Genomic DNA, 25,149 nt, shown 5'->3' with positions numbered 1-25,149 from the left:
TGTTTTTTTCTTTTTAAGACAGCCAAGACCAGCAAAGAACGGACTGCCTCCGAAAGGAGAGCCGTGCTCAGACAAAACAAATCCCGGGGACCAAAAGCAGAAGGTTTTTATAGCAACACTAATATAACAGAAGGCCTCCTCTGACCGCTTCAACAGGGTTTTTTTTTCCGGTTCCTGAACCCTTTCACCCCTTCCCGCAGCGTGCCTCTCTTCTCACTCACAATCCCCACGCCCCATGCCCCCCCCCCCTCCCTCCAACAAAGGTGAGGGCCCACGCCAACCGCAGACTCTAAGGTCCAGGGCGGCCAACTCCAGTCTAGGGCAGTTGCCTAGATGTAAATTGGACGTCGAGATCTCTAATCTCCCACGTCTGATCTCCGGCTATTGTGCCTCGAGGGGGAGGCAGAACAGGTGAGGGCGGCTGGAGGAAACCAGTTCCGGCACAGTCGAAGCCAGGGTGCGAAGCTAGGGAAGGAGATCACAACGCGATCAATAAAAGGAGGCGAGCCCCAAACACCGTCTCTCTCTCCCTGAGATCACCTTGCCTTGACCTAGTTGAGCCGAGCAGGAAGGAACCCAAGCCGGCGAAGGAGAAGCTAGGCGAGCGGTGGGCGGGGCCGCGAGCGGGAGCTTTCTCGTGCTCGCTTGTGATTCGCTGACGGCTTCGGGCCGGAAGCTGCCGGGAGACATTGGCGGCGGCGGCGACGGCGGCGGCGCACGTGGTGACGTGCGAGGGGGTGCGGCGCGAGCGGGGCGGCGGCGGCGGCAGTGTCTCCGGGACGCGCGTGGAGGTCGGTCGCTCACAGCCGAGCTGCACAGTCTCCCCGCCTGCTGCTTCGGCGCGGCAGTGCCAGCGAGCGAGCGAGTCCCCGCGAACCCTCGGTGGCGCGGCCCCTCCTCGCAGCCTCTGCGGCTGACCGCTGGTCTTCCCGCCCGACCGCTCCCCCCTTCCGCGGCCTCGAGGCGCTTTCCGTTGGGCCGATTCCCGCCCGCTTCCTCCTGCTCCCCATCGAAGCTCCAGACATGAGTTTTTCCATCTCTTCAGGGATGAACCAGGTAATACGCGCAGGTTCCAGACGGTGGAGGAGGAAGAGGGCGCGACCGGAGTCCGAGCAGAGGGATGGCGCGGGCGGCTGGGGAGACGGTGCGAGGCTCGGAGCAGCGTCCTGGTCCCGGGGGAGGACGCTCCAAGCCGCTGCTGCCGCTTTCTGGGGGCGAGGAGCTGGCGCCGCGCGGGCCCCGCGCTCCCGGCGCTGCCATGGTTGCCGGGTCGCGTTGGCGGCCGAGGCGGCTGCGGGCCGCCTCAGCTCGGGCAGAGGAAGTAGGGCGGGAGTTTTTGCCCATGGGATTCTCGGGGGCCTGGGTCAGGGCAACACGCGGCAGGGATGACTGCCGGAAGGAGAACGCGGGAATCTCCTTTCCCGCTGTCAGGAACCGACTCCGGGTGTCTGGGTCTCACGAGGTCTGGACTCTCTTCCCTGGGACCTCCCAGGACTCGGCGCGTGTGGGCGGGGAGCCGGCTCCGGGCCGCCTCGGTGCCTCGGGCCTGGAGTGGGGTGGCACCGCGTCCCGGATCGCCGTGGGCCGCGGGGTCCTTTGTTCCCGCTCCACGTTGCCCGCTTTTCTTGCCAAGCGCGGGGAGAAGGGGGCGGGAGGAGGGAGGGAGCGGCTGCCCTGACGTGTCGGCGCTGAATGACTGCGTGGCCGGCCAATCCCAGCCGGGGGTGTGCGGGCGCCGGGCGCCTCGCCTTCCAGCCTTGGGAGTGGGCGCCCTCCCGGCCGCGCTGGGAGGAAGGCCTGGGGCTACCCGACTCTTGAGTCACTCTGAGGCGATCGCCACTTGCCTTGTTTAAAAAAAAAAAAAATCGGCGGAGAGGTCTGCTCTTTTTCCATTCTTGCACGCGGCTTGCAAAACGGCGTTTGCTTGTAAATTCTTGGTGGTAGGAAAGTATCAGGCAATATCAGATTGAGAGTTGAATGTAAGAAGACTTGGACGACAAATATTTTAGAAATAGATTAACTTTCTCAATACATAGTAGATTTGAAACAGCGGACGTTTCAAAACCTGTAGCAAGTAGACATAGGCCTAAAGAGCGTGGTTTTGTTTCCTAATGTCTATTGCCAGTGATGGAGGATTAGAATACTCTCGTATCAAACTGTTGTTTGAGGACTTTGCGTGGTGATCTTCGGTCTAGTGATAAGTAAGAACTTTGGAAGCAGTACTTTGAACAAGTACAGCGTGGGCCAGACTACCAGAATCCGTATTTTCCTTTAATAACTCTGGCACTGGCAGTTGATTTTAGGATAACAAAATACGGATGAATAGTTAGTTGCAGGCATAATCGTGCTGAAATCTTCCTCTTAAGGATGCTAAGGAGAGCAGGTGTATATCTGGAGATGAGACAAGCACTGTTTAGAATTGGATTAACAATAGTATCCTTTAAAGCTAGCTGGCAGGCTTCTCAGATGTCTGTAGTTTGGTAGTTGGTGGTAAAATTGGACTAGAACACACACTGACCTAAAAGAGACCTGGAATGGTTTTCCTCTGAATTTTTCTAATATGTGAAAGCTATATAGTTAGTTAATAGATATTAATTATACCTTTTATCTTAATTTGTACTGTTTGTCTACCACCTCCCCCCCACCCCCGCAAAAAAACCCCCAGAAGATCCCAGGTTTGGTTTTAGTTTAAATTGGTATCTTTTGGGCTACTTTGGAGTGGGCTTTTTTCCTTGGTTGAGGTATATTTGTGATGGCAATTGAATGTAGTTTTGCAAATCTGGTTTTTAATGTAGAATGTTCTTTTATTAGGGAAATGTCTTAATTACTGATACCAAGATAAAGTACTCCTAAAGATAATTTCATTGACTTTTCTTTTTTTTTTAAAGATTTTATTTATTTATGTGACAGAGACACAGCAGTATGATTTTATAGTCAATCTCCATGGAGGAATTCTAAAAGGTTGGAGATCCTCCCGCCTTAGGCTACAGAGTGTAAATGGAGAAATTATGAACACGGGAGTGATCTCTGGGTTCTTGTTAGATGCACAGAAAATACATGCTTATGTTCACTTGTAAACTTGAGCTACCACCTTGTAAGTGATTTCTAAACCTATCAGTATTTTCCTACCTATCAGATCAGTATTTTAACACATTTGGTATCAAGCTGGATACTGAGCAAGTAAACTCCGCATTACAATGTCCCACAGCAAATTCCTCTTCTAACTAACCTTGAGCTTGCAGCAAACTACAAATAACTGTTAAACATTTTTCGGAATTCTAATTTTGATACTGATTTTGATACTGATGCCACACATATCCAAGCTAAAATGATAGGATAAGCAGGAATATATAATATCTTAATGTCCCCACTTCTATATTTTATATGTTCCTCTAGACCATCCCCCCCAATTCTGCTAGAGTGTTCTTACTATAATCCTTTTCTGCTCTCCAGCATTGTTTAAATCTTAGCATTGATCTTTCTTACTTCCTCTCCCCCTATTTACCATCTGCATCCTGCAGACCATAATCCATTGAAACAGAAATAGCTGCAGTTTCTGGAATATGTATATCATACCCCTTTCCTCTTTTGTTTGAACTATTTTCACTGCTTGGTATCTGTCTTTCTGGTTGGTCTGTGAAGTGTTCAGTGCTGGGGAGTGGAGTTAACTCCATTGGTATTATAAGCATCCCATTCCCGATTGTCCCAGCCATATGTTTGGTGCCATAAATGGGGATATAAGAATTGCGGAACAATGAGGATGGAGGAATTGAGTGAGTTTGACTTTTGAGATCGTAGTTTGAAAGGTGACGTGGAATGTATAACTTCTAGTTTTATAAAGATTGAATTTGTAATTATAAAAATCTGCCCTTTAAAAATAGAGTTCATTGCTATTTTGTGAGTTGGCTGCCCTCAAAAGATTGCCTTGAAACTTAAATAATAAAATTGTTACGTGCCTTGAGGTTTTAAGGATGCTTTGAAAATTTAATAACATTTTATCTTTTAAAACTGATGACATTTTATTCTTGGGCTTACTGAAGGCCCAAGAATAATTTGGAGGCCAGGCCATAGTGTGCCCACCATTTTTACAACTCTTGGGTAAGACCTGTTGAATTGTATTTCAGTTAAGCTAATCTTTTTGGGGCCTGTGGTAACATAACATGTGAACTTCTGAGTGTTACTGAAGCAGTTTAATTACTCATTTATGAGTCTTCTGTCTCCCATTTTCTTGCACTGGCCATAATAAGGAATGAAGGTGTATTTACCTGAATATGTTGTATTTGACCCCAGTTTTAATTTTTAAAGTGGATTAATTGATTGTATATTTTAAGTAGCAAAGACATTTTTTTTTTAGATTTTAATTCCAGTGTAGTGAACAGTGTTATTAGTTTCAGGTGTACAATATTGTGATTTAACAGTTCCATATATTACTGAGTGCACATTAACACAAGTATACTCTTAATCCCCTTACTAGTTCACTCATTGATCTACCCACCTCCCCTCTGTAACCGTGTCTTTGTCCTCTGTAGTTAGGAGTCTTTTTTTCGGTTTGTCTCTTTTTTTCTTTTCATTTGGTTCTTGAATTTCACATATGAGTGAAGTGGTGTGGTATTTGTCTTTCTCTGGTATATTCTGCTTAGCATTATACTCTCTAGATCCATCCATGTTGTTGCAGATGGCAAGATTTCATTCTTTTTTATGGCTGAGTAATATCCCGTTTTATGTATGTATATATATGCCACATTTTCTTTATCCGTTCATCTGTGGATGAATACTTGGCCTGCTTCCATAGTTTGACTCTTGTAAATAAGGCTGCAATAAACGTAGGGTGGATATATCACTTTAGGTTAGTGTTTTTGTATTCTTTAAATAACAAAGAAATTTTAAATTTTATACTTTTATGTAACTCTAGGGTGTTGGGCTTTTGGTTTGGCTTTTCAAAGAAAAAAAAAATCTGCGTATTTTTATTCCACCAATTGTTGAGTTTGAGTCTCCCAAACCAAAATAAGATGTACTAAAATTTTTAGCATCTTTTGAGACTCAATTTGCCAAATGCTTACTTGAGTGAAAGTGACTATGAACTTTCAAAGACATGGTTTTGCAGGCAAGAGCTGATACGATCTCCTCCAACTTGGCAGGGGTGGGGGTGCTAGTAGGGACCTACAGCATATGAGGACAATAATTGAATAAAAATGTCAAGTGGACTTGAGCTAGCTCTTAAAATCGAGTAGGGTTGTACTAATCATTAAAGAGATGAGGTTCATATTAAGACCCTGATATGCTGGAAAGTCTTCCAAGTTCTAAATGTAGAAGAACTCATTTTATTGCAAACCAATAATATTGTACAAAGTTGTATACCTAGAGTTGCTCCCAAAATTTTCCAGTTTTTTCTTCTAATGGACTGAGTGATTTTAACCATCTCCCTCCCACCCCCCAAAATTTAAGGTAGAACTTAGATGTCATTTTTATTCTTGGTTAGATCAAGACTAGTTTACAGAAAAACACTGAAGAATGAATAAAACTGGTCAATATTTAATATGTTTATAAATCTCTATAACATAAGTTTATGGTTTTTCAAAAAGCACATTTTAATGATACCAACATAATCTGCATGGAGGGATTCCCCCCCTCTTTACCCTTCTTATAAGAGCAGCTTATGACTGGGTGCCTGGGTGGCTCAGTGGGTTAAAGCCTCTGCCTTCAGCTCAGGTCCTGATCTCAGGGTCCTGGGCATCGAGCTCTCTTCCCAGCAGGGAGCTCTAGCTCTCTTCCCAGCAGGGAGCTCTAGCTCTCTTCCCAGCAGGGAGCTTGCTCCCTCCACCCCCGCCTGCCTCTCTGCCTACTTGTGATCTCTGTCAAATAAATAAATAAAATCTTAAAAAAAAAAAAAAGAGCAGTTTATGAAACTGAAATGAGGAGTTACCAACTATGTCTGTGAATTGGCCACCCCCAAGTATGTATCATATATACAAAGATTTTCTTAATTTGAGCTAGATAAATCTTGACTGAAATGTCTGAATGTTTCCTTAGGATGGTGTGTCTCTCTGTGTACATAGAATTGTGTGGTACTTGGAAATAATTTGTTAGAACTAATTTCTTAAAAGCTGAACTAATCTAGATGCAGCTATAGAGTAGAGGAAATCAGTATTACATACTAATATAATATGTTGCAGGGGAAAGCATTGACCACAACCCCAGCCTAAGTCAGAATTACCCAGGATGTCCTTGAAGTAGAACTTACATTATAGAGAAACCAGTTAGGGCATGTGGCATCCAGCTCCATTACAGAGTATGCATGTATTGAACTTAACAATTTGTTCAGTTGGAGCTGGACCAGCCTTCAGTGGGTTCTGGGTTAAGTGATTATTCATTAACCTGAACATAATTGTTAGAATTCTGGGTTTGATAGATGTAGAAGGAAAATCCAGGTAATTTTAAGATGTCCGTTTTTAAAAAGTATGCACATCTTTCAAAGTATTTAGTTCTCATTTCCTAAATTATACTGACAGTGGTGTCATAACAGTTCAGGTGCTTAAATAATTGCCATCTGAATTTGACACTTGCAGTTGATGCCACGTGAAAATGAGGGGGGGGAAATGGAGGTAGGAGGACTGAATATGATTACTTTTAAGATGTGGATTGAACTATAATTAATTCCATTGGTAGTTTTTTACTATATATAAGTACAAGTACCATATAAAAAACAGGCATCGGTATTTTCCCTTTTGTTTATTTAGTTCAGCTCAACAAGTACTCATATTTAAGTTTCTAGGCTAGTTGTTTTGGTAGTGGGGAGATGGGATGGATACAAAGTGAGCAAGACAGAGGCTCTGCCTTCCAGAGCCTTGAATCAAGGGAGATAAGAAGGTCCACAGAAGCCCAGCTCAGAACAGACCAGCTGGAAGATTACACATGCCTTTCAGACAGTGTTCAGAATGAAGAAGATAGGGAGAAACTTCTCTCAACTAGGGGGATTTGGCAGGAGCTCTTTGGAGGTAAGACTTCATCTGGCAGAGGTTGCATTAACGGTATTCCAAGAAGAGAGAACAACTTGAACAAAGGTGCAGGGGCTGGGTAGAGCAGACCACATTTTGGTATTCCAAGAAGAGAAAACAACTTGAACAAAGGTGCAGAGGCTGGGTAAGCAGACCACATTTTGGGGAACAGTGTATCCGATTTTGACTGTTAACATTGTATATGTGTCTGGGAATGATGCCCAAAGGTTGCTTGCTGGCTGGTGAAAATGGACAGATCATATGTTTGTATGTTAGTTGTAATCTAAAATCTAAGAGTAAAGAATCTCAGAGTTAACAAGTATTTATATTTGTTCTCCAGTCTTGGGCTTGTATATCTCATTTAAATGATATATATTAGCTCCTATCTTCCAGGGAAGGTGTTTTTTGTTTGTTTAATCTGAATGCAACCTGAATAGTTGCAGGTTAAAAGAAAAATGTTTATGTATAACTGCATTTGTGTTAGTTATTTTCTGTATTTGTGTCCATTTACATCAAGATTTCTTCTAGAGGGCCAAATGGGTGGCTCAGTCATTGTGTCTGCCTTTGGCTCAGGTCATGATCGGGGTCCTGGGATCGAGTCCTGCATCAGGGTCCCTGCTGCGTAGGAAGCCTGCTTCTCCCTCTCCCCGTGTTTGTGTTCCTTCTTTCACTGTGTCTCTCTCTGTCGAACATATAAATAAAAATCTTAAAAAAAAAAAAAGATTCCTCGAAGATAAGGACTTTGTTTGATTTAATCCACTTAGATCAATGACAGTCTTTGATCATCCTGAGTAACTGATATTTGTCATTATTACAGATTATGATGCATGATTATCACAGAAGAAATTCATGTCTATAGCTTTTAAGGACTTGATTACATCATTTCAAGCCTGATAGTTTTGGAATCACCATTTAGAGCTTAAGACACCTCTGCCTTCACTTCAACCACCTGTCTTCATACCTTGAGGAAGTTGCTGAGTTTTAACACTCCTTTGTCCTTGGATTATCTAAGACTTCCCAGAAATCCATTTCTCACCAGTTCAGTAGGTAAGTGAATTCAGTGCCCAGGGCAACATTAAGACACATTTTTTTTCCGAAGACTATGCCCAGTATACTAACAGCCTTTCATAATTTTCTTAAAGGGAACGTCAGTGATCATGTGTAGGAAAAAAAAACACTTTTCTGGTTTTTTTCTTTCTGTAAACTGTTTTGAATTTAAATAAATCAGCTCAAACTGAAATTTATTACTGCCTTTTAATAGTGGATTTTGTATAGCCATTGGTCAATTCTTCACAAGTAAAGGTGAAATGAACATTTTTTAAAAGAGAATTAAAACTTTTTTAAGTTTCTAGCATGTATTCTTAGGAGATAAGTGATCCCTAATATCTGAATCTTGCAAAGGGAACAGAATTTACATTTGTCTTATATATCTTTCATTTGGGAGTCAAGCAATGACAGCAGCCCAAAAGATGGAAACCTGTAAGTGATGACTGCTCTACATCCTTCCAGGCTTCTTAGGGTTACTCAATGTATGGGTTTGGGCCAAGCTTGGGTGATGTTTCTTTCCCCCTCAGAATGAATGTGTATGGAAACCTAGACCAAAAGCATTGAGATAACTCACTGCTGTATGAATCCTCAAAAAGACTTAGGACCAGAGTACAGGGGTAGAGAAACTTGGACATCCAGTGCCAGTGTTTCCACAGTGTTTTTGTGTAATAACATTTTTGTGTTGATATGATGGAATTTTGAAAATAAAGGTACCATGTTACTCTTTAAGGTATAATCATAAAATTCCTCATTCACAAGTGTAATAACTCAGCTTTCTTTCTGCTCTTTAGCCAAATTTATAAGGAAAAATGATTCCCAACGGATATTTAATGTTTGAAGACGAAAATTTTATTGAGTCTTCTGTTGCCAAATTAAATGCCCTGAGGAAAAGTGGCCAGTTCTGTGATGTTCGACTTCAGGTATAAAAATTGATATTTTATTACTAAAAGCAGTAAATTAAGCAGATTTGCTTAATTTATTTTTCATGGTAGGCATTTCATGAAATAACTTTAAAAAGCAATGATTTACTTATAAATATTAGATAAAGAATCATCCCAGGTGGTAATTAGCTAGAGAAATACATAGTCCACAGTACTTCTGATTTTAATTCCTCATAATTTCAGGTCTGTGGCCATGAGATGTTAGCACACAGAGCAGTCCTGGCTTGCTGCAGTCCCTATTTATTTGAAATCTTTAATAGTGATAGTGATCCTCATGGAATTTCTCATGTTAAATTTGATGATCTCAATCCGGAAGCTGTTGAAGTCTTACTGAATTACGCCTACACTGCTCAGTAAGTACTTTATAAACTGTGTAATTAGGGGATGTCATCAGGAAATTCCAAGTCTCTCTAAATTTATTTCAATTAAGTATCTGTGTTTTAAGGCCTTAGTATCATAAATGATAAAGAACTTTTTTTTAATAGGTTGAAAGCCGATAAAGAATTGGTAAAAGATGTCTATTCTGCAGCAAAAAAGCTAAAGATGGACCGAGTAAAGCAGGTAGAGTACAAGAAGTTAGTATATAAGGGGAACTATTACTAGCAAGTCTGCTTTTACATGGTTAGAGGGCATAATTTGTCCTAAGCCATTTCTTAGTTTCAAGAACTTGAAAAATGGCCCCCTTTTTCCCATAGAGAACTGAATGTTATTTTAACCATTTATTAACCATTCAGTTATAGTTATGTAGCAAGGTCATACTTCTCTCAGATAATTTGAGCTAAACCCTTGCTCTTCCAGTAGTCTTCTGGGCTGGGTAGCTGTATCAGTCACTGATAGGGTGTAAAATACTTGCTTTTCCTCAAGAGTTAATCATATAGCTTATATTCTCAGTTCATTTGTTGTTCTACACGCTGGAGCTCCTCTTTAAAAGGACTCCTTCTAGAATTTAATGCCATTGAGAGCTGCTTAATAATTCATAGGGTAAAGGGCATTTAAGTCTTGTGGTGCCTGGGTGGCTCAGTTGGTAAAGCATCTGTCTTCCTCTCAGGTCATGGTCCCTGCTTCCTCTATTCTGCATTCAGCAGCATCTCTCATGTAGAACCCAGTTTAGATACTGCCTTCATAATGAAGTCTTTTCTAATTCTTCTAGTTAGAAATATTTGAACATTTCATATGCATTATCACAGCATTTCAGTTTGTGGCATCTTTCCTTAAACAACTTAGACATTTGTATACTATTCTTTGATGTTTATTGTTTGTATGCATATGTTCTTCCCAATGTTAAAGTTGTTTGATTAGGGCAGTGATTCTTTTTTTTTTTTTTTTTTTTTTTAAGATTTTATTTATTTGACGGGCAGAGATTACAAGTAGGCTGAGAGGTAGGCAGAGAGAGAGGAGGAAGCACGCTCCCCACTGAGCAGAGAGCCTGGTGCGGGGCTCGATCCCAGGACTCTGGGATCAGGACCTGAGCCGAAGGCAGAGGCTTTAACCCACTGAGCCACCCAGGCGCCCCAGGGCAGTGATTCTTAATTCATCTTTCTATCTTCACGTAATGCTTACACACTAAGTATTAAATATTCATCAAGTAAAATATATGTAAGTATTGGTACTTGTGCGTTTCTTTTCCAAGGTTTGTGGTGATTATTTGCTATCTAGAATGGATGTTACCAGCTGCATCTCTTACCGAAATTTTGCAAGTTGTATGGGAGACTCCCGTTTGTTGAATAAGGTTGATGCTTATATTCAGGAGCATTTGTTACAAATTTCAGAAGAGGAGGAGTTTCTTAAACTTCCACGGCTAAAGGTGAGTAAAAATCTATAAAAAGATATATACTTCTTAGTTCCAGGCAGGGAATCTTTGTCCATGTTTCAAGCATGTAAGTAATGGTTAGAAAAAAAAAATAATACATTCAAATGATACTTTTGGCAGTGTAACAGTTTTCTGCCTACCCATTGGTATATTTTTTTGGCTACTGATTTTCTTTCTTTCTTTCCGTTCTTTTTTTTTTTTTAAAGATTTTATTTATTTGTCAGAAAGAGATACAGATAAGCAGAGAGGCAGGCAGAGAGCCCAATGTGGGGCTCGATCCCAGGATCATGACCTGAGTCGAAGGCAGAGGCTTTCACCTACTGAGCCACCCAGGCACCCTGGCTACTGATTTCCTTATAAATTAGAGTAAATATGTGGAATGTGATTGGGCATCTGTGAGCATTTTATTATGAAATTGAGCCGTAAGCTGAGAATTACAGGTTCAACACTGATCTATGTGTCACTGTTTTTTCCTAATTCTAGTTGGAGGTAATGCTTGAAGATAATGTCTGCTTGCCCAGCAATGGCAAATTGTACACAAAGGTAATCAACTGGGTGCAGCGTAGCATCTGGGAGAATGGAGACAGTCTGGAAGAGCTGATGGAAGAGGTTAGTTTTAAAGTAAATGGGTTTCAGCAATTCTTAAAAATTATTTTGCTATAACATGAAGGATTCCCTTTCACTTTTATTTTATAACCATCACCCTAAAGAATTTAAATTTTGCTATAGGTACCCCTAAGCTGAGAAACAGGGGGGGTGTCCAGGTGAGCTGAATGAACCGTTCAGTTTGGTCTTCTGCTTTTCTTTTTTTATTTCTTTGCTTATTATGTGCTGTTAACTTCCTTTAAAGTAGCATGTAATTTGCTTTAGAAATGGGAGGTGATACTGAAATTTTCTGTAGATTCTTAATTTTTCTTCACAGGTTTTTGCTTTAAATTTGAAAGTAGGTAAAAGCTTCTAATGGTTGTTCCTCCCCATTGATTTATCTCCCCATAGGTTTATTAACAAAACTAGGATACCCAAGACTGAAGAAACAAGAAGAAACCTCCAGTGTATTGACACGTAAAGAAGCAGCAGTCCTGCCCCAGTTCTCCTAAGAAAAATCCGCTGTGGGCAGAGAGCGATGATGATTTAATGGTGTTTACTCCTTTACAGGATTCTCTCTTTAAAGCTTTGTGTTTTTCAATGGTGTTGTGCATACATATAGTCACTCACTTACCTTGGGCTACTTTTTAAAAATAACACAAGAAAGATTTGATGGAGAAATGGTGGGAATTGAACGTATGCCGACGGAGCAGTAGAGTGGCCCTGCATCTGTCATTCCACTTAAGCCTTTCAGACTCACTAAAGGCTTACCAGATCTGTTAGGCCTTGAAACATATTGTTATCATTATGTTCTAAGAAGGCTAACAGGTGATCCCAAAGTTTTATATCCTTTCCCACTTGAAAATCAGGTGCATTAACCATGTGTTTGCATCTGCTACGTGAGTTATCTCTGTCTCTACAGCTTGTTTGCATTTTGCATTTGCTTTTTATCTGTTTTTCTTGAAATTGCCTGCAGGACAGAAATATGTTAATGCAAATCAGACCACTTCAAAGGTGTAAACCATATTCCATATTTTATTGTAAATATGTATATTCTTTAAGAGTCTATATATATTGTACTAGTGCTTTTTTTCTTAATGCTATATAATAGAAGCTATGAGAAAATGAAGATTTCTTTCAAGCCAGTCAAGACAAGGACTCTTCGGCCAGTATTAGAAGATTCTGTATTTGATTTTTGTTTTTTAAATTTTTACAACCATGACCTGTATTTTCTTTACTTCGGGATCCTGCCAGAGCAAGATGTCAAGTTCAGGAAGCACACTGGAGGTTACCTTGAGGCGTTTGTGTGAGCTGCATACTAGTGGAGTAGCCATGGAGACGGTAGCCACATGGGTGTTCTGTTGCTGTTTTGCAGGTTCAAACCTTGTACTACTCAGCTGATCACAAGCTGCTTGATGGGAACCTACTAGATGGACAGGCTGAGGTGTTTGGCAGTGATGATGACCACATTCAGTTTGTGCAGGTACACATTGCACATCTGAGGTAACCTCAGGTTAAAATGTGATTAGAGCATTTTGTAGCATACTGAAATTTTCCTTTAATAAAGGAAAGTGGAAGAATTTCATTGGTATAACTAAACAGAAACATTTTGGGGACAAAACAAGCCTATCTTTCTTAACAGTTACTACTGTTTTGGCACATAAAAAGAAATAAATTCAACACATTTAGATTTTTTTCTCAATGAAATAGGATTTACAAGTAGTAAGAAAGGCCGATAAGATGAAACAAAGTAGAAATTGATTTTTTGGGTTAGGTTACAAAAAAATAGTTTGCAACAGGAATAAGTGTTGTTAGACCCTGGGGTTTTTTTTGTTTTGTTTTGTTCTGTTCCATTTTTTGGTTTTTGGTTTTTTTTTAAATCTTAGGTATCAACTTTTTTAGTCTGGAGACAATTTAAAGTACACAAATCATAAATGTCAAATAGTGTACCCACTAATTTAAACACTACTTGGGTCAAGAAGAGATTTCTGCTTCCTGGAAACCTCTTATCCCTTCCCAGTCACCTCCCTTCACACCCCCCCAAACAAAACCATTATTCTACCTTCTGAAACAACAGACTACTTTGCCTGTGTTTAGAGTGGACATAAATGGTCATGTAGTATGCATTCTTTTTTTTGGCCTTCAGCTCAGTGTTGTATTTGTAAGGCATTAACTGTAGAATAGGCTGAGTTAACCCAGTTTAAAGGAATGGTTTTTTTTTAATAGAAAGTGAAATAAAGAAAACAGGAGTATTCTGTGGCAGTAGTCACCAAATATCTTTATTTTCACAAAAGTGTCAGGGTGTGAGTTAGTTGAGAACTTTATTCGTAGTTCTGCGTTTTGAACATTTAGAATATTTTCCCTCGTGACTCTAAAGATGTATTTTTTTTTAAAGTTATACTTTCAACAATTAAAGTTTGCGTGCCCAATAAGTGGCAGGCCATGATGTTAACGTGTATGAGGGATAGTTTCGGGTTGTAGGACCTTACAGCAGAGTGAAACGGTGCACTCTTACAGGAGTTGTCTTCGAAAGGCATATAGGGGAGGGCATGGAAGAACAGGAGAGAAACTAGGGGAATTTTACAGAGGAGGCAACATTTGAGCAGCCCTATGATTGAGAAGAGTTTGCATAGCATATAGAGAGAGGTATGTCGGTTACATAGGGGGATTGATTAAATTACTGTACTTCTATACAGCAAAAATCTATACATTAGTCATATTGTTAACTATCAGATGGGCGGTCTCTAGGTCATGGGACTCCACCTGATCTGTGGTTTATTTCCTTTTGTATTTCTTACTCCAGTAAAGGATGGCATTAAACCCTTCAGTTTTTACGACCCAAGCACAGAGGGTAAAGCTTGTAAGACCAATTTACAGCCTATTACAAGAAGTCATTTTTTAAAAAATGACAAGGGCTTGATTCAAGGGCATGGAGGAGGAAGAGTGGACTCTAGACATTTATAGTTTCAAAAGTTGAATGAGTCCTTAGTGATCATTTAGAATAAGAAAATTAAGCAAAAGGAAGAGAAAGAATTTGAGAAAATGGAATTCTGACATATGTGACTCATTAGAAGGTGGTTCCCTGGATATAAAGATCATGAAGTTAAACAGGATGTGGTGACACATTAGGCTTGAGGAATAGGAAAAGAGTTTGACAAGAAGCCATTAGAAAGGAAGGAAGAAATTAGAATCAAAATACATTAAAAGCTCCACCTAACATAGGTGGAGATAATTTTTAAGGAGGACAATAAATTATTAATTGAGTCAAATCATTCTTTGGGAGGTCATGTAAAAGAAGGTTATAGATACCATCTCTTCTGCATTAATTGTGAGAGGCCACTTTGTAATCTTTAGTGGATATAAGTTCCAAAGTATATTAAGGTCAGGAATCCATTAGCTTGAGAAGTAATAATGGTTGAAAAAGAAACCGCCACCATAGATAACCCTCTGGTGAGCCAGAGGCAAAGAAAGCAGAGCCAGTGCGTGGCTGGATGAGAGCTGATAGAGGAAAGTTTGAAGATAAAGGAGAGGGAAGGATGGGTTTGGAAATGTTGCAGAAGGAATATAAAGGAGTTATCCAGCATTTCTGTATAACTTGCTTAAAAAAAAAAAAAATAGTCTTTGCTGTTACCCTGCTTTTCTTTTACATTGATTTTTTTTCTCAATTATAGTCCATACATTGGAACAGTTTTCTTACTGTGATAAAAGCTCTTAATATAAGCATTATCAGTTTGTGATACTTTGGATCCCTTCTTCCCACAGGTTGGGATGGGGTTTTCTGTACTTTGTAATTCTAGTAGCAGAAGACACAAGTCTGGCATAGTATAAAAAGAGTGGCTTTATACTCAGAATTTCTAATTTTTCTTTTAGTTGTATTGCATTAGGCAATGCATATCTTCTCTGAGTATTGTTACCAATAAAATGGATTGGCAGTACTGGCCGTAACTGGATTAAAAGAGATGATGTGAATAAAGTTCCTAATAATACCTAGGTATATAGTAAATGTCTAAGTAGAACTTAATGTTAACCGTTAACCTAGTACATGCTCTACCTGTTCTCAAAATAGCCTACATACGCTGTAACCACAATTGTTGAATGGCCCAGACCAAACTTCACGGCTTCAAGTAGCTACCAAAATCTTTTCCTCTAAGAGTTGTTACTTGGCTTTATTGCTTCCACAAGAAACAAATTTCTACTGTAAATCTTACCTATCCATGTGGCTCTGGCCCTGGGGACCAAAGTAAGTAGATAAGCAGACTTGATCAGGTACTGAGGGTGGTACCTGTTTATTTGGTAGTTCTGCCTAGGGGGTCTTTGACTCCTCTAATTCCGTATAATCATATCCTTTAAAAGTCAAGGGCTAATGTTATTGGAAGAAAACCATCAAAGGGAATTCATACATAAAAACACAATGTGATTCTCTTAAAGTTATTTGGGAAAATTTGTAGCTTTGCCCATTAGTGTTCCTGTGTATTCTACTGTTGTGAATGTTTGGTTCTTTTAGTAGTATTGTTCCATTTCTGGTTTCTGTTTTTTATTTCTGTGTTTTGATGTAGTTTGATTTGTCTAGAAAAGCACTCTAAATCTGTAAAGTGGTCCTGAGAAGTACTTCTCAGAGGGCCTGGATTGGATAAATTTCTGCTCACTTCTTTGCTGGCATTGTATGAAGGATATCATAGTACATATGATATTATTACATTTGATAATTTCTTAGAGACAGTGGGTTAAATGTATTATTTCAGATCATTCATACCCTTTTAAATTAAAAACCTCTTTTGAAAGATGATTCTACACTTAGTATAAAGAGTATGTGAGCTTATGTAGATTATGAAGGGGGTTCCTTCCCATCTCCCCCACCCCCCACTGAAGTATTCTGATATTTGATCTACAGTGTTTTTTAAATTTCTTAAATTGAGCTTTTCCTGGCCAGGCTATTTGTGTAGTTATAGTTGTTTCATTACAAGTGGAGATGGATGTATGCCAGTAATTTGTGTCAGTTGGAAAGTGTTGGTTTGTCTTAAATTTAGGTATGCTATAAACGTCATACATAGGTGAAAGACACGTTTTTTTCAGTGTTGTGGAATAGCTCAGGAACAAAGAAAGGTACACCAGGTATGGTCTTTGGCTAGGTTTCTGTAGCTACCTTTTGATTTTGCAGAAAAAGCCACCACGTGAGAATGGCCATAAGCCGATAAGTAGCAGTTCCACTGGATGTCTCTCTTCTCCAAATGCTACAGTACAAAGCCCTAAGCATGAATGGAAAATCGTTGCTTCGGAAAAGACTTCAAGTAAGTGTATTATGCTTGTCAGATTGTCTTTGAAGTACTTATTTTTAAAGAAGGAGTGTTGAGCGGAACCATTTAATAACTTTGAAAGTCACTGTGGAGAAAAAACTCAGAAGCAACTAAATTTGGAAAACAATAGCAGATCATTCTATGCTGGAATCTGGAGTCCAATTCAGGATCACGCAGGAAACCAAAAGTAACAATAACTGCATCTTAAACATAGAACTTTTCTGCTTACAGATAACACTTACTTGTGCCTGGCTGTGCTGGATGGTATATTCTGTGTAATTTTCCTTCATGGGCGAAACAGCCCACAGAGCTCACCAACGAGTACTCCAAAACTAATTAAAAGTTTAAGCTTTGAGATGCAACCAGATGAGCTAATAGAAAAGCCCATGTCTCCCATGCAGTATGCACGGTCTGGCCTGGGGACAGCAGAGATGAACGGCAAGCTGATAGCAGCAGGTAAGAACAGAAGGATGAGTGTTTTCTTACTGAAAACTTTCAACTGGCTAAGCCTCTTAAATGGACATTTGTGCTTGCTTGTGACATGGGAACTTTGGAAGATAGGGTTTAATATATGCCGCCTTCCTTGGCATTCTGCTTTCCCATATTTTAAAAAGACCAAGAAATAAAAAGTAAATACCTTCATGTTGTCTAACCTTTAAGTAAATGTCTGTTTCTAATTCTTAAACTAGAACGTAGCTGAATTATTGTTCTTATTTTCAGAGCAAGACTAAGCAATTTACTTCTACTGATAAATGTTGTTAAAACATCAACTAATGGGGCCTCACTAAGTTTATGGATAAAATTCCTTTTCTTGTTGTGCAGATTACTTAAATCCTTCTAGGCCAGGAACTCTGGTCCAGTTTAATATCTTACACATACATCTTGATGATTCTTTTACTAGGTGGCTATAACAGAGAGGAGTGTCTTCGAACAGTCGAATGCTATGATCCACATACAGATCACTGGTCCTTTCTTGCTCCCATGAGAACACCAAGGGCTCGATTTCAAATGGCTGTACTCATGGTGAGTGCACTGTGTTGCAAGAAGTAATCCGTATTTAGCTGTTCTCATACTTCAGAATGGCTGAAATTCTAATCTCTCACTTTTGATGCAGGGCCAACTCTATGTGGTAGGTGGATCGAATGGCCACTCAGATGACCTGAGCTGTGGAGAGATGTATGATCCAAGCATAGATGACTGGACTCCTGTTCCAGAATTGAGAACTAACCGTTGTAATGCAGGTAAAATTACTTTTCTTCTGGGATATTCAGTATTTAAATATGATAATTAGATTACCAATATATAACCTTATTTTATATTCACATAGGAGTATGTGCTCTGAATGGGAAATTATACATCGTTGGTGGCTCTGATCCATATGGTCAAAAAGGACTGAAAAACTGTGATGTATTTGATCCTGTAACAAAGTCATGGACAAGCTGTGCTCCTCTTAACATTCGTGAGTTGATTTTTTTGTGTGTCCTGTTTTTTGGTTGTGTGTGTGTGTGTGTTTATGTTTTAACTTCTGAATCAACAGTATATGTAGTGTACGACTTAGAGTTTTGGGAGATAAAGTAATAATTTTGGCTCAACTTGATTTTATAGGTAGACACCAGGCTGCAGTCTGTGAGCTTGGTGGGTTTTTGTACATAATTGGAGGTGCAGAGTCTTGGAATTGCCTGAACACAGTAGAACGTTACAATCCTGAAAATAACACCTGGACTTTAATTGCACCCATGAATGTGGCTAGGCGAGGAGCTGGCGTAGCTGTTCTTGATGGTGAGTGTTGGGATTTGGAAAAGTGAGGAATAGGGAGTGGCAACAGTTTCTTGTAAAATTCTGGACGAATGTCAGTGATGACTATATACTTGTATAATCAGAACTCAGAACAGCCATCTTTGCCAGTGAGATAGGGATTGTTGGTTTGTTTTTTGGAAGTCTTTTCTAAAAGAGACTCAGTTCTTAAAATAATAATATAAATATATCAACACACTATCATCTTTTGATGAGTTCACTGAATGAAGTTCTAAGTTCTTTCCTTCCATAAACCATATGCAAAGTATATCATTTTGGGGTTTGTTCCTTTAGAAGAATTCAGAGAACTTGATCTGCAAAGCAAAAATAAGTACCGATCTAGATTAGTCTTTTCTAATTGTCTACTCCCTGCCTAACTGGAAGCAATACATTTTAACAATTCGTTTGAAAGCATTAAACTTGGTTTTATATAAAACAGCTTTCTTTTCACATCCATTTTATTGAGTTACATGTTTAATTATGTAATTAAGAGTTTAGTTAGCCTTATCTTGGGAATAAAGCAGAATCTTAGTTAAGCTTGTGGCTCAACTGCTGAAAGCAAAAATGTGTAGACATGCCAGCAGTAGCCTACTAGATCGTAGCCTGCAGGGCACCCCACCCCCAGCCTTGTCAGTTCTTATATAAATATATAGATGCAGATAGCTTAAGTGACAGATGAGAAAATAACGATTTTTTTTTAAGTTATAAAGTATTTAATGCTAACATTTTATCTGTTTGAAAATAACTTACTAACGGTTTTGCATATATATTTGAAAATAAGTGATAACTTCTGGTCTGTTTCCAAGAAGTTTTTGTGCCAAAGTAATTTTAGATAGTTGGAAAGCTCAAGAAAATGTTGTCATCTGAAACCTGCTTTTCTGTAACTTTTGAATCTCAGTTCTTAGGCACTAGACTATTACAAAATTTCCAGTGCACAAAACTACTCTGGCTTGCCACTAATTAGCTGCATTTTTAGGTGAATTGTCCACCTACTTTGTGCCTCATTTCATCTGTGAAATGGCAATAATAGTAGCTACCACAAAGAATTACAGGAATTAACTTCAGTTAGATGCTACCCTCTCCTTTTAAGTTACCTGAGTTCCTGGTATGAATGGGTTTTCATCAATTTTGTTGCATTTGTATCCACAGCTCCTAGAGAGCGTGTACTTTCTACAGAATGAGCAGGCATTTCTACTAAGAACCACTGATTTTAGCAAAAAATAATTAAGTAGGGTTTTTTTTTTTCTTACTCTCTTTAGATTTACCTTGTTTCCTTTCTCTTTTAGGAAAATTATTTGTAGGTGGTGGCTTTGATGGTTCTCATGCCATCAGTTGTGTGGAGATGTACGACCCAACGAGAAATGAATGGAAGATGATGAGAAACATGACTTCACCAAGGAGCAACGCCGGGATTGCAACTGTAGGGAACACCATTTATGCAGTGGGCGGATTTGATGGCAATGAATTTCTGAATACGGTGGAAGTGTATAACCTCGAGTCAAATGAGTGGAGCCCCTACACGAAGATTTTCCAGTTTTAACACATTTAAGACCCTTTCAAACTAACAGGCTTAGTGATGTAATTGTGTTTAGTAGAGGTACACTTGTGAATAAGGAGGGTGGGTGGGTAACAGATGTTGCTAACAGCAACACAAAGCTTTTGCATATTGCATATTATTAAACATGCTGTACATTTTGTGTTTATTGGGAAAGGAATGCAAAGATGAAGGTCTGTTTTGTGTATTTTTAGGACTACTTTGGTTATTTTACTTTTTGGAAATTAATATTGTAAAAGAATAAACCAAGACTTGATCAGGCATGTCATTTCAAGAAGTCCCCTCCTCCACATTTGTTTTTGCCAATTTGCACATTAAATGACTCTTCCCTCAAACATGTATAACGGGGCAAGGGGGTAGGGTTTAAGATCTAGACAGTTGGGTTTTTTTAAGGGCCCTTTTTCAATAACTGGAACACTCTATACAAAAGAGACTTATTTAACTAGATGACAATGACTATTTTTGTTTTTATTAAAAGAAAGCTGACATGCCTACCAAGATTTAATCTTTTATGATTGCCTTTTTATAACTTAACTTTTTATATTCTCAGCACAGTGCTTTACCTATTGAAGATAGGGCAGATTCAAATAACTGAAGCAGAGTGGCAGTCTTAAAGGATGCAGAGTAAAGTGTTTCTTTTATATGCCCAGAATGCAAACTTCTAAGCTTTTGCCTCAGCTACTTTTTTGGGGGGGGGGGGGGAGACTGCAGTACCAATAGTTTATTTGAATGGAGTTGCTGAACAGTAACGTAGCTGTGATTTTTATTTGAAACACTGATTTCAAATATTCTGACTTCTTGAGGGTATATTTTATATAGCAAGACACTTAATATATAACAGTAAAGAATGGTGAAGTACTTTATTTTCTAAATAATTCCTGTCTTTATTTATCATTAACAATCCTAAATAGCACCCTCGATTGTGAAAAAAATTAAAACTGTATTGGGTTTATGAATGCAGCCTTTATCAGTACTATGTTTTTGCTCAGTTTTTCTCTTTATATGGATAAATACTGGTTGGGGTGACTTTATGGAATGTGTAGTGCTACACATATAACTTATGGTGCCAAAATTAGCACATCCTAATGCTTGCTGCCAATGCAAACATATTAAAGGTACTTTGCAGGAAATCCTTGCACCATGGAATTAATACCCAAATGTTGTTTGTGTACTCATTCGTAACTTAAAAGTTTGGGGGACAGTTTTTAACCCCAGTAATGATGAGCTTAAGGTATTTGGGAAAACAGTCACCTGCCATGTCTGAAATAGAACTGATGGTAAGATTTTTTTCTCAGAGAAGACCAACACGTAAGAATCTAACGAGCCAACTAGGACAAGATGACAACCAGTGGCTAACTTGGGTTAGAAAGAAAATTGTTCCACTGGTACTTAGACACCTTCTTTCATTTATTCCATAAAGCACCATCAAGAAAGCTCACCCTGGTGGCTATGTAGTCAATGACTTTATTTATTGCTGGTTTGGTTCTGGATTAAAAGCAGGTTGGCAGATTTGAATTTGCCTTGTAGGATGACTTTTTTTTTAAATGGATCTGTATATGTTCTGTTTAGGCCAAGGAAATAAAATCTTAGTTGGGGGATTCAGCAGTGAAATATTTGAAATTACTTCTTAATTCCTAAGTAGCATTAAGCAAATAATAGGTGTGAATACTCTGGGTCAGAGTTTTTCTATATTATTGATGCCAAACAGGTAGTTTGGTGGTTAAAAGTATGTTTTTTAAGTATGTTAGAAGCTCCCATAAAGGGGAGGGAAAGTGCTCATTGACCATTTGTTTATATTTATTTCCATCTAAAAGGTACATGTTTTTCTTGAGGGAAGGAGAAAATTTAAAAAATGTTTTTACCATCAGTATGGGTTTTGGGGGTAGTTTAGAAAGAACACTGGTAATAACTAACTACCCTATACCTTAAACGTACTAGATGACTAAAACAGTAGCAAAACCATAAAATACCTGCTTGAATTAATAATTTGTTATACTCACACATGAATTTTATTGTAGGGTTTTGATTTTTGGCCTCTAGTACATCTTACATGCTTTCCCTTTCAACATGTTTTAGAATTCCTTATCTTTTAGAGTGCTGTGAATTGTGTAAGACTATTGATTCACAGACCTGTACCCCTGAAATAAATAATACATTATATGTTAATTTTTTAAAAAATAATTCCTTCTATTCTAGAGGAAAAAATTGGATCTGGAAGTGTGATACAGTACTACAATCCTTGCTTAATACTCTAGGATATGTACCCTGTGATTTCTCCAGATCTTAAAATTCTTAAAACTGAAGAAAGTAACAGAAAGAGTCCCTGGAGAGTATTTCTGCAACTTCAGCGTTGCCTTTGGAAGAATATGAGATCACAGAAAATTTTGTCCTTATAATCTTTGTCATTTATTTGTATCCTACTTGGTTCTAAAAAAGGATTTGAAGAGTCTTTCATTAAATGACTATAGGTGTATTAACTGGGTGATTTTAAAAAAACTAAAAGAAAAAGGGAAACGCAAGGAAACAGAAATGTATGTAGTAAAATGGTGGTTACCAGAGGATTGGGGGGGGGGGGGTTGGAGAAGAGTGATGGTGTTTAAGGGTACAGACTTGTAATGAGTAATAAATAAACCTGAGATCTAATGTGCAGTATGATGAGTATAGATAATGTGATGCTATAATTATGTAATGTGGTAAGTATCACTCCATGGCATTCATGTTGCAATATATAAATGCATCAAAGTAAGCTATACACCCTAAACTTAACAGTGTTACATGTCACATTTATTCATTTTTTTAAAATCAAGAAATAGGAAGGAAGCATGAGTAGGTTAACAAGGAATTCTCTGAAGTACCAGTTTCTTTCATAGTGAAACCAGAATGTTCTCAGTTGTAAAATGATGCACTGAGCAACAAGTCCTAGCACAATGGCCAACAGAATATTGAAGCTTCACTATTAATAGCTCCATGTGTTCCTGTGGGTTGAATAAGAGCGAGAAGCAAAAGCTCAGTTACTAAGTGTGTATAGGGTTGATACCTGGGGGGATTTTAAGAATCTAAAAAGGGTATATGTCTGAATAGATGGCTACACATTTGCTCAAAGTGAGCAAAGGGAGTAATTTTAGCTTGGGAAAAAGGGACACACAGTACCAAACTTGGATGAAAGAAAGAAATGAGGGATGACACAAGATGAGCTGAATGAAATGTACAGCAAGTGAATAAGCTGCCAGATTAAAAGTTGAAAGGCACCTACCAAATGTAACTAGTTCAGTAATTAGCAGGGCCAACTATCCATTAAGGCTACTCCCAAATCAAAGATCTCTAGATCTTATAATTGATAAAACTGATAAAATTGAATTGATGAAATTGATTGCATTAAGCAAGTGTTTTGTCTCAAACAGGTGGTACTGAGTCTTTAAAGGTCCAGGCTTGAACGAAAATGCCTGATAATGACTGGTACCCAGAACTCAACAACAACAAGTAAATGGGGAAAAGATTTAAACAAGACACTTTACCAAATAAATGGATTCCAATAAGCACATGAAAAGATGCCCACTGTCCTAAACCGGGGAAATGGGGACAGTAGAGTTACATACACACCTGTTAAAACAGTATCAAATTCTGGTTGGGATGCAGATCAATGGAACTCAAATTGCTGGAGGAATCAAAATTGGAAGGTCCCTTTTGGAAAACTGTCAGTTTCCGACAAAATACCCTATGACACAGTAATCACTTACCTAGGTATTGACCCAAGTGAAATGAGAACCTGTTCACTCCCAAACCTGTATGTGAGTATAGCGGCTTTATTCAGTCACCAACTCAAACAGCCTTCCAGCTGCTGAATGGGTAATTTGGTGCATCCATGCAATGAAATACTACTTGGGAATTAAAAAGATGAAGTCTTGTGGAGCAATGGAATTCATATTTTAATCATGCTGGTGATGATGCAATTGTGTTTTGGCAAAACTCAAAACTAGTTTAACCAAAGGGACACCAAACCTTAAAAAAATTTTTTTCTTAGCGTGCAGGAGGAGGAATGGAGGGAGAGGGACGGAGAGGGACAAGCAGGCTCTGCTGAGCATGGTGCCCAATGTGGGGCTCAATACCAGGACCCTGAAACCACCACCTGAGCTAAAACCAAGAGTTAGTTGCTGAATCACTTGAGCCACCCAGGTGCCCCCCAAAAGGTATCAAACCTTTAAAGGAGAAGGCTCTAAAAGGGGGACTAGGAAACAGCCTATTTTACCTTGCTGGAAATCCCAGCCGGGAACCATTGATTGCCACTGGCCTTGCAAGGATTATATACCGAGCTAATGTAGTTTAACCCATAACCATCAGACTACAGTAGAATTGCAAAAGCTAAGGAAAGATTAGAACTAAAAGAATTAACATGTGAGACAACAAGTTTGTAGATAGGGGCACTGAGCCACCTCACCTTAATAGTTTCATAGCTGGTAATTGTTCAAGTTCATAGTGGTGTTTTCACTGGAGTGGGTTTTATTGGTAAAATAGCCAAAGAGCCATTAACTGGGAGGCTGACTGGCCTGTCAATTCAGTCTAAACCAGAAAAGGGCTTTGCGTGGCATCCCTTACTGAGAGTGGAAGATGTATTTAATTTCTCAACAGTGAGATATATTCCCTCTTAAAAAGAAAAGAGAAATTCATGCTGACTCATTGGATAAGAAAGGATGTTTCAAAAGGGCTCCAGGAGATGGGTGGGTTGTCAGAAAGTACGAACAAAGTGATCCGAGGTAGATCAAGACACCCATCTAAAGAAATCTGGGTCTACCCTAAAGAGTGAAAAGATTCCCGTTCTCCCTGAAGGTGACGGTCAAAAGATAAAGGAAACAAGCTTCAGGTTTGCCCTTCAGGTGACAGGCAAAGACCACAACAGGAAACTGAAGTTGACCATCTGTGAGGTTCTAATCTGTGCAGTCGCAAACTGCTTACTACAGGGACTAACAAAATCCCAGTAGGGCACGAAACACCAGCATTCCCTTGGCCCAGAATGCTGGAATTGCTGGGGCTGCTACACCCAAAGGATCCTCCCTAATCTCAGGAAGTGCATTATCTTTGGTAAAAGTAAACTGGAAAAGGCTAGTGGAAAATGGTGCCAGAAACTTTGCTG

The 25,149-nt window shown here is 39.3% G+C and overlaps 1 protein-coding gene across 1 annotated transcript; it reads left to right on the top strand.

The window, feature by feature from the left end:
• The first annotated feature begins 291 nt into the window (after window positions 1-291).
• IVNS1ABP (influenza virus NS1A binding protein) lies at window positions 292-21,167 on the top strand. The gene is made up of 15 exons (XM_059412782.1): window positions 292-1,056; window positions 7,813-8,042; window positions 8,834-8,962; window positions 9,167-9,336; window positions 9,469-9,544; window positions 10,614-10,787; window positions 11,277-11,402; window positions 12,754-12,861; window positions 16,537-16,666; window positions 16,904-17,128; window positions 17,574-17,695; window positions 17,787-17,913; window positions 18,000-18,131; window positions 18,278-18,451; window positions 19,753-21,167. The coding sequence occupies exons 3-15, from the start codon at window positions 8,852-8,854 to the stop codon at window positions 20,004-20,006; spliced, it is 1,929 nt and encodes a 642-aa protein (XP_059268765.1). The 5' UTR covers window positions 292-1,056; window positions 7,813-8,042; window positions 8,834-8,851; the 3' UTR covers window positions 20,007-21,167.
• The last annotated feature ends 3,982 nt before the right edge of the window (window positions 21,168-25,149 follow it).

This window comes from Mustela nigripes, chromosome 10 (genome assembly GCF_022355385.1).
Source record: "Mustela nigripes isolate SB6536 chromosome 10, MUSNIG.SB6536, whole genome shotgun sequence".
NCBI lineage: Eukaryota > Metazoa > Chordata > Mammalia > Carnivora > Mustelidae > Mustela > Mustela nigripes.
This window is presented reverse-complemented; position numbering and strand designations above follow the sequence as displayed.

Coding starts and splice junctions, on each gene's coding strand:
- IVNS1ABP (XM_059412782.1), top strand. CDS start 8,852: ATGATTCCCAACGGATATTTAATGTTTGAAGACGAAAATTTTATTGAG. Junction 11,403..12,753: donor TGGAAGAGCTGATGGAAGAG/GTTAGTTTTAAA, acceptor GCTGTTTTGCAG/GTTCAAACCTTGTACTACTC. Junction 17,129..17,573: donor CGGCAAGCTGATAGCAGCAG/GTAAGAACAGAA, acceptor TTCTTTTACTAG/GTGGCTATAACAGAGAGGAG.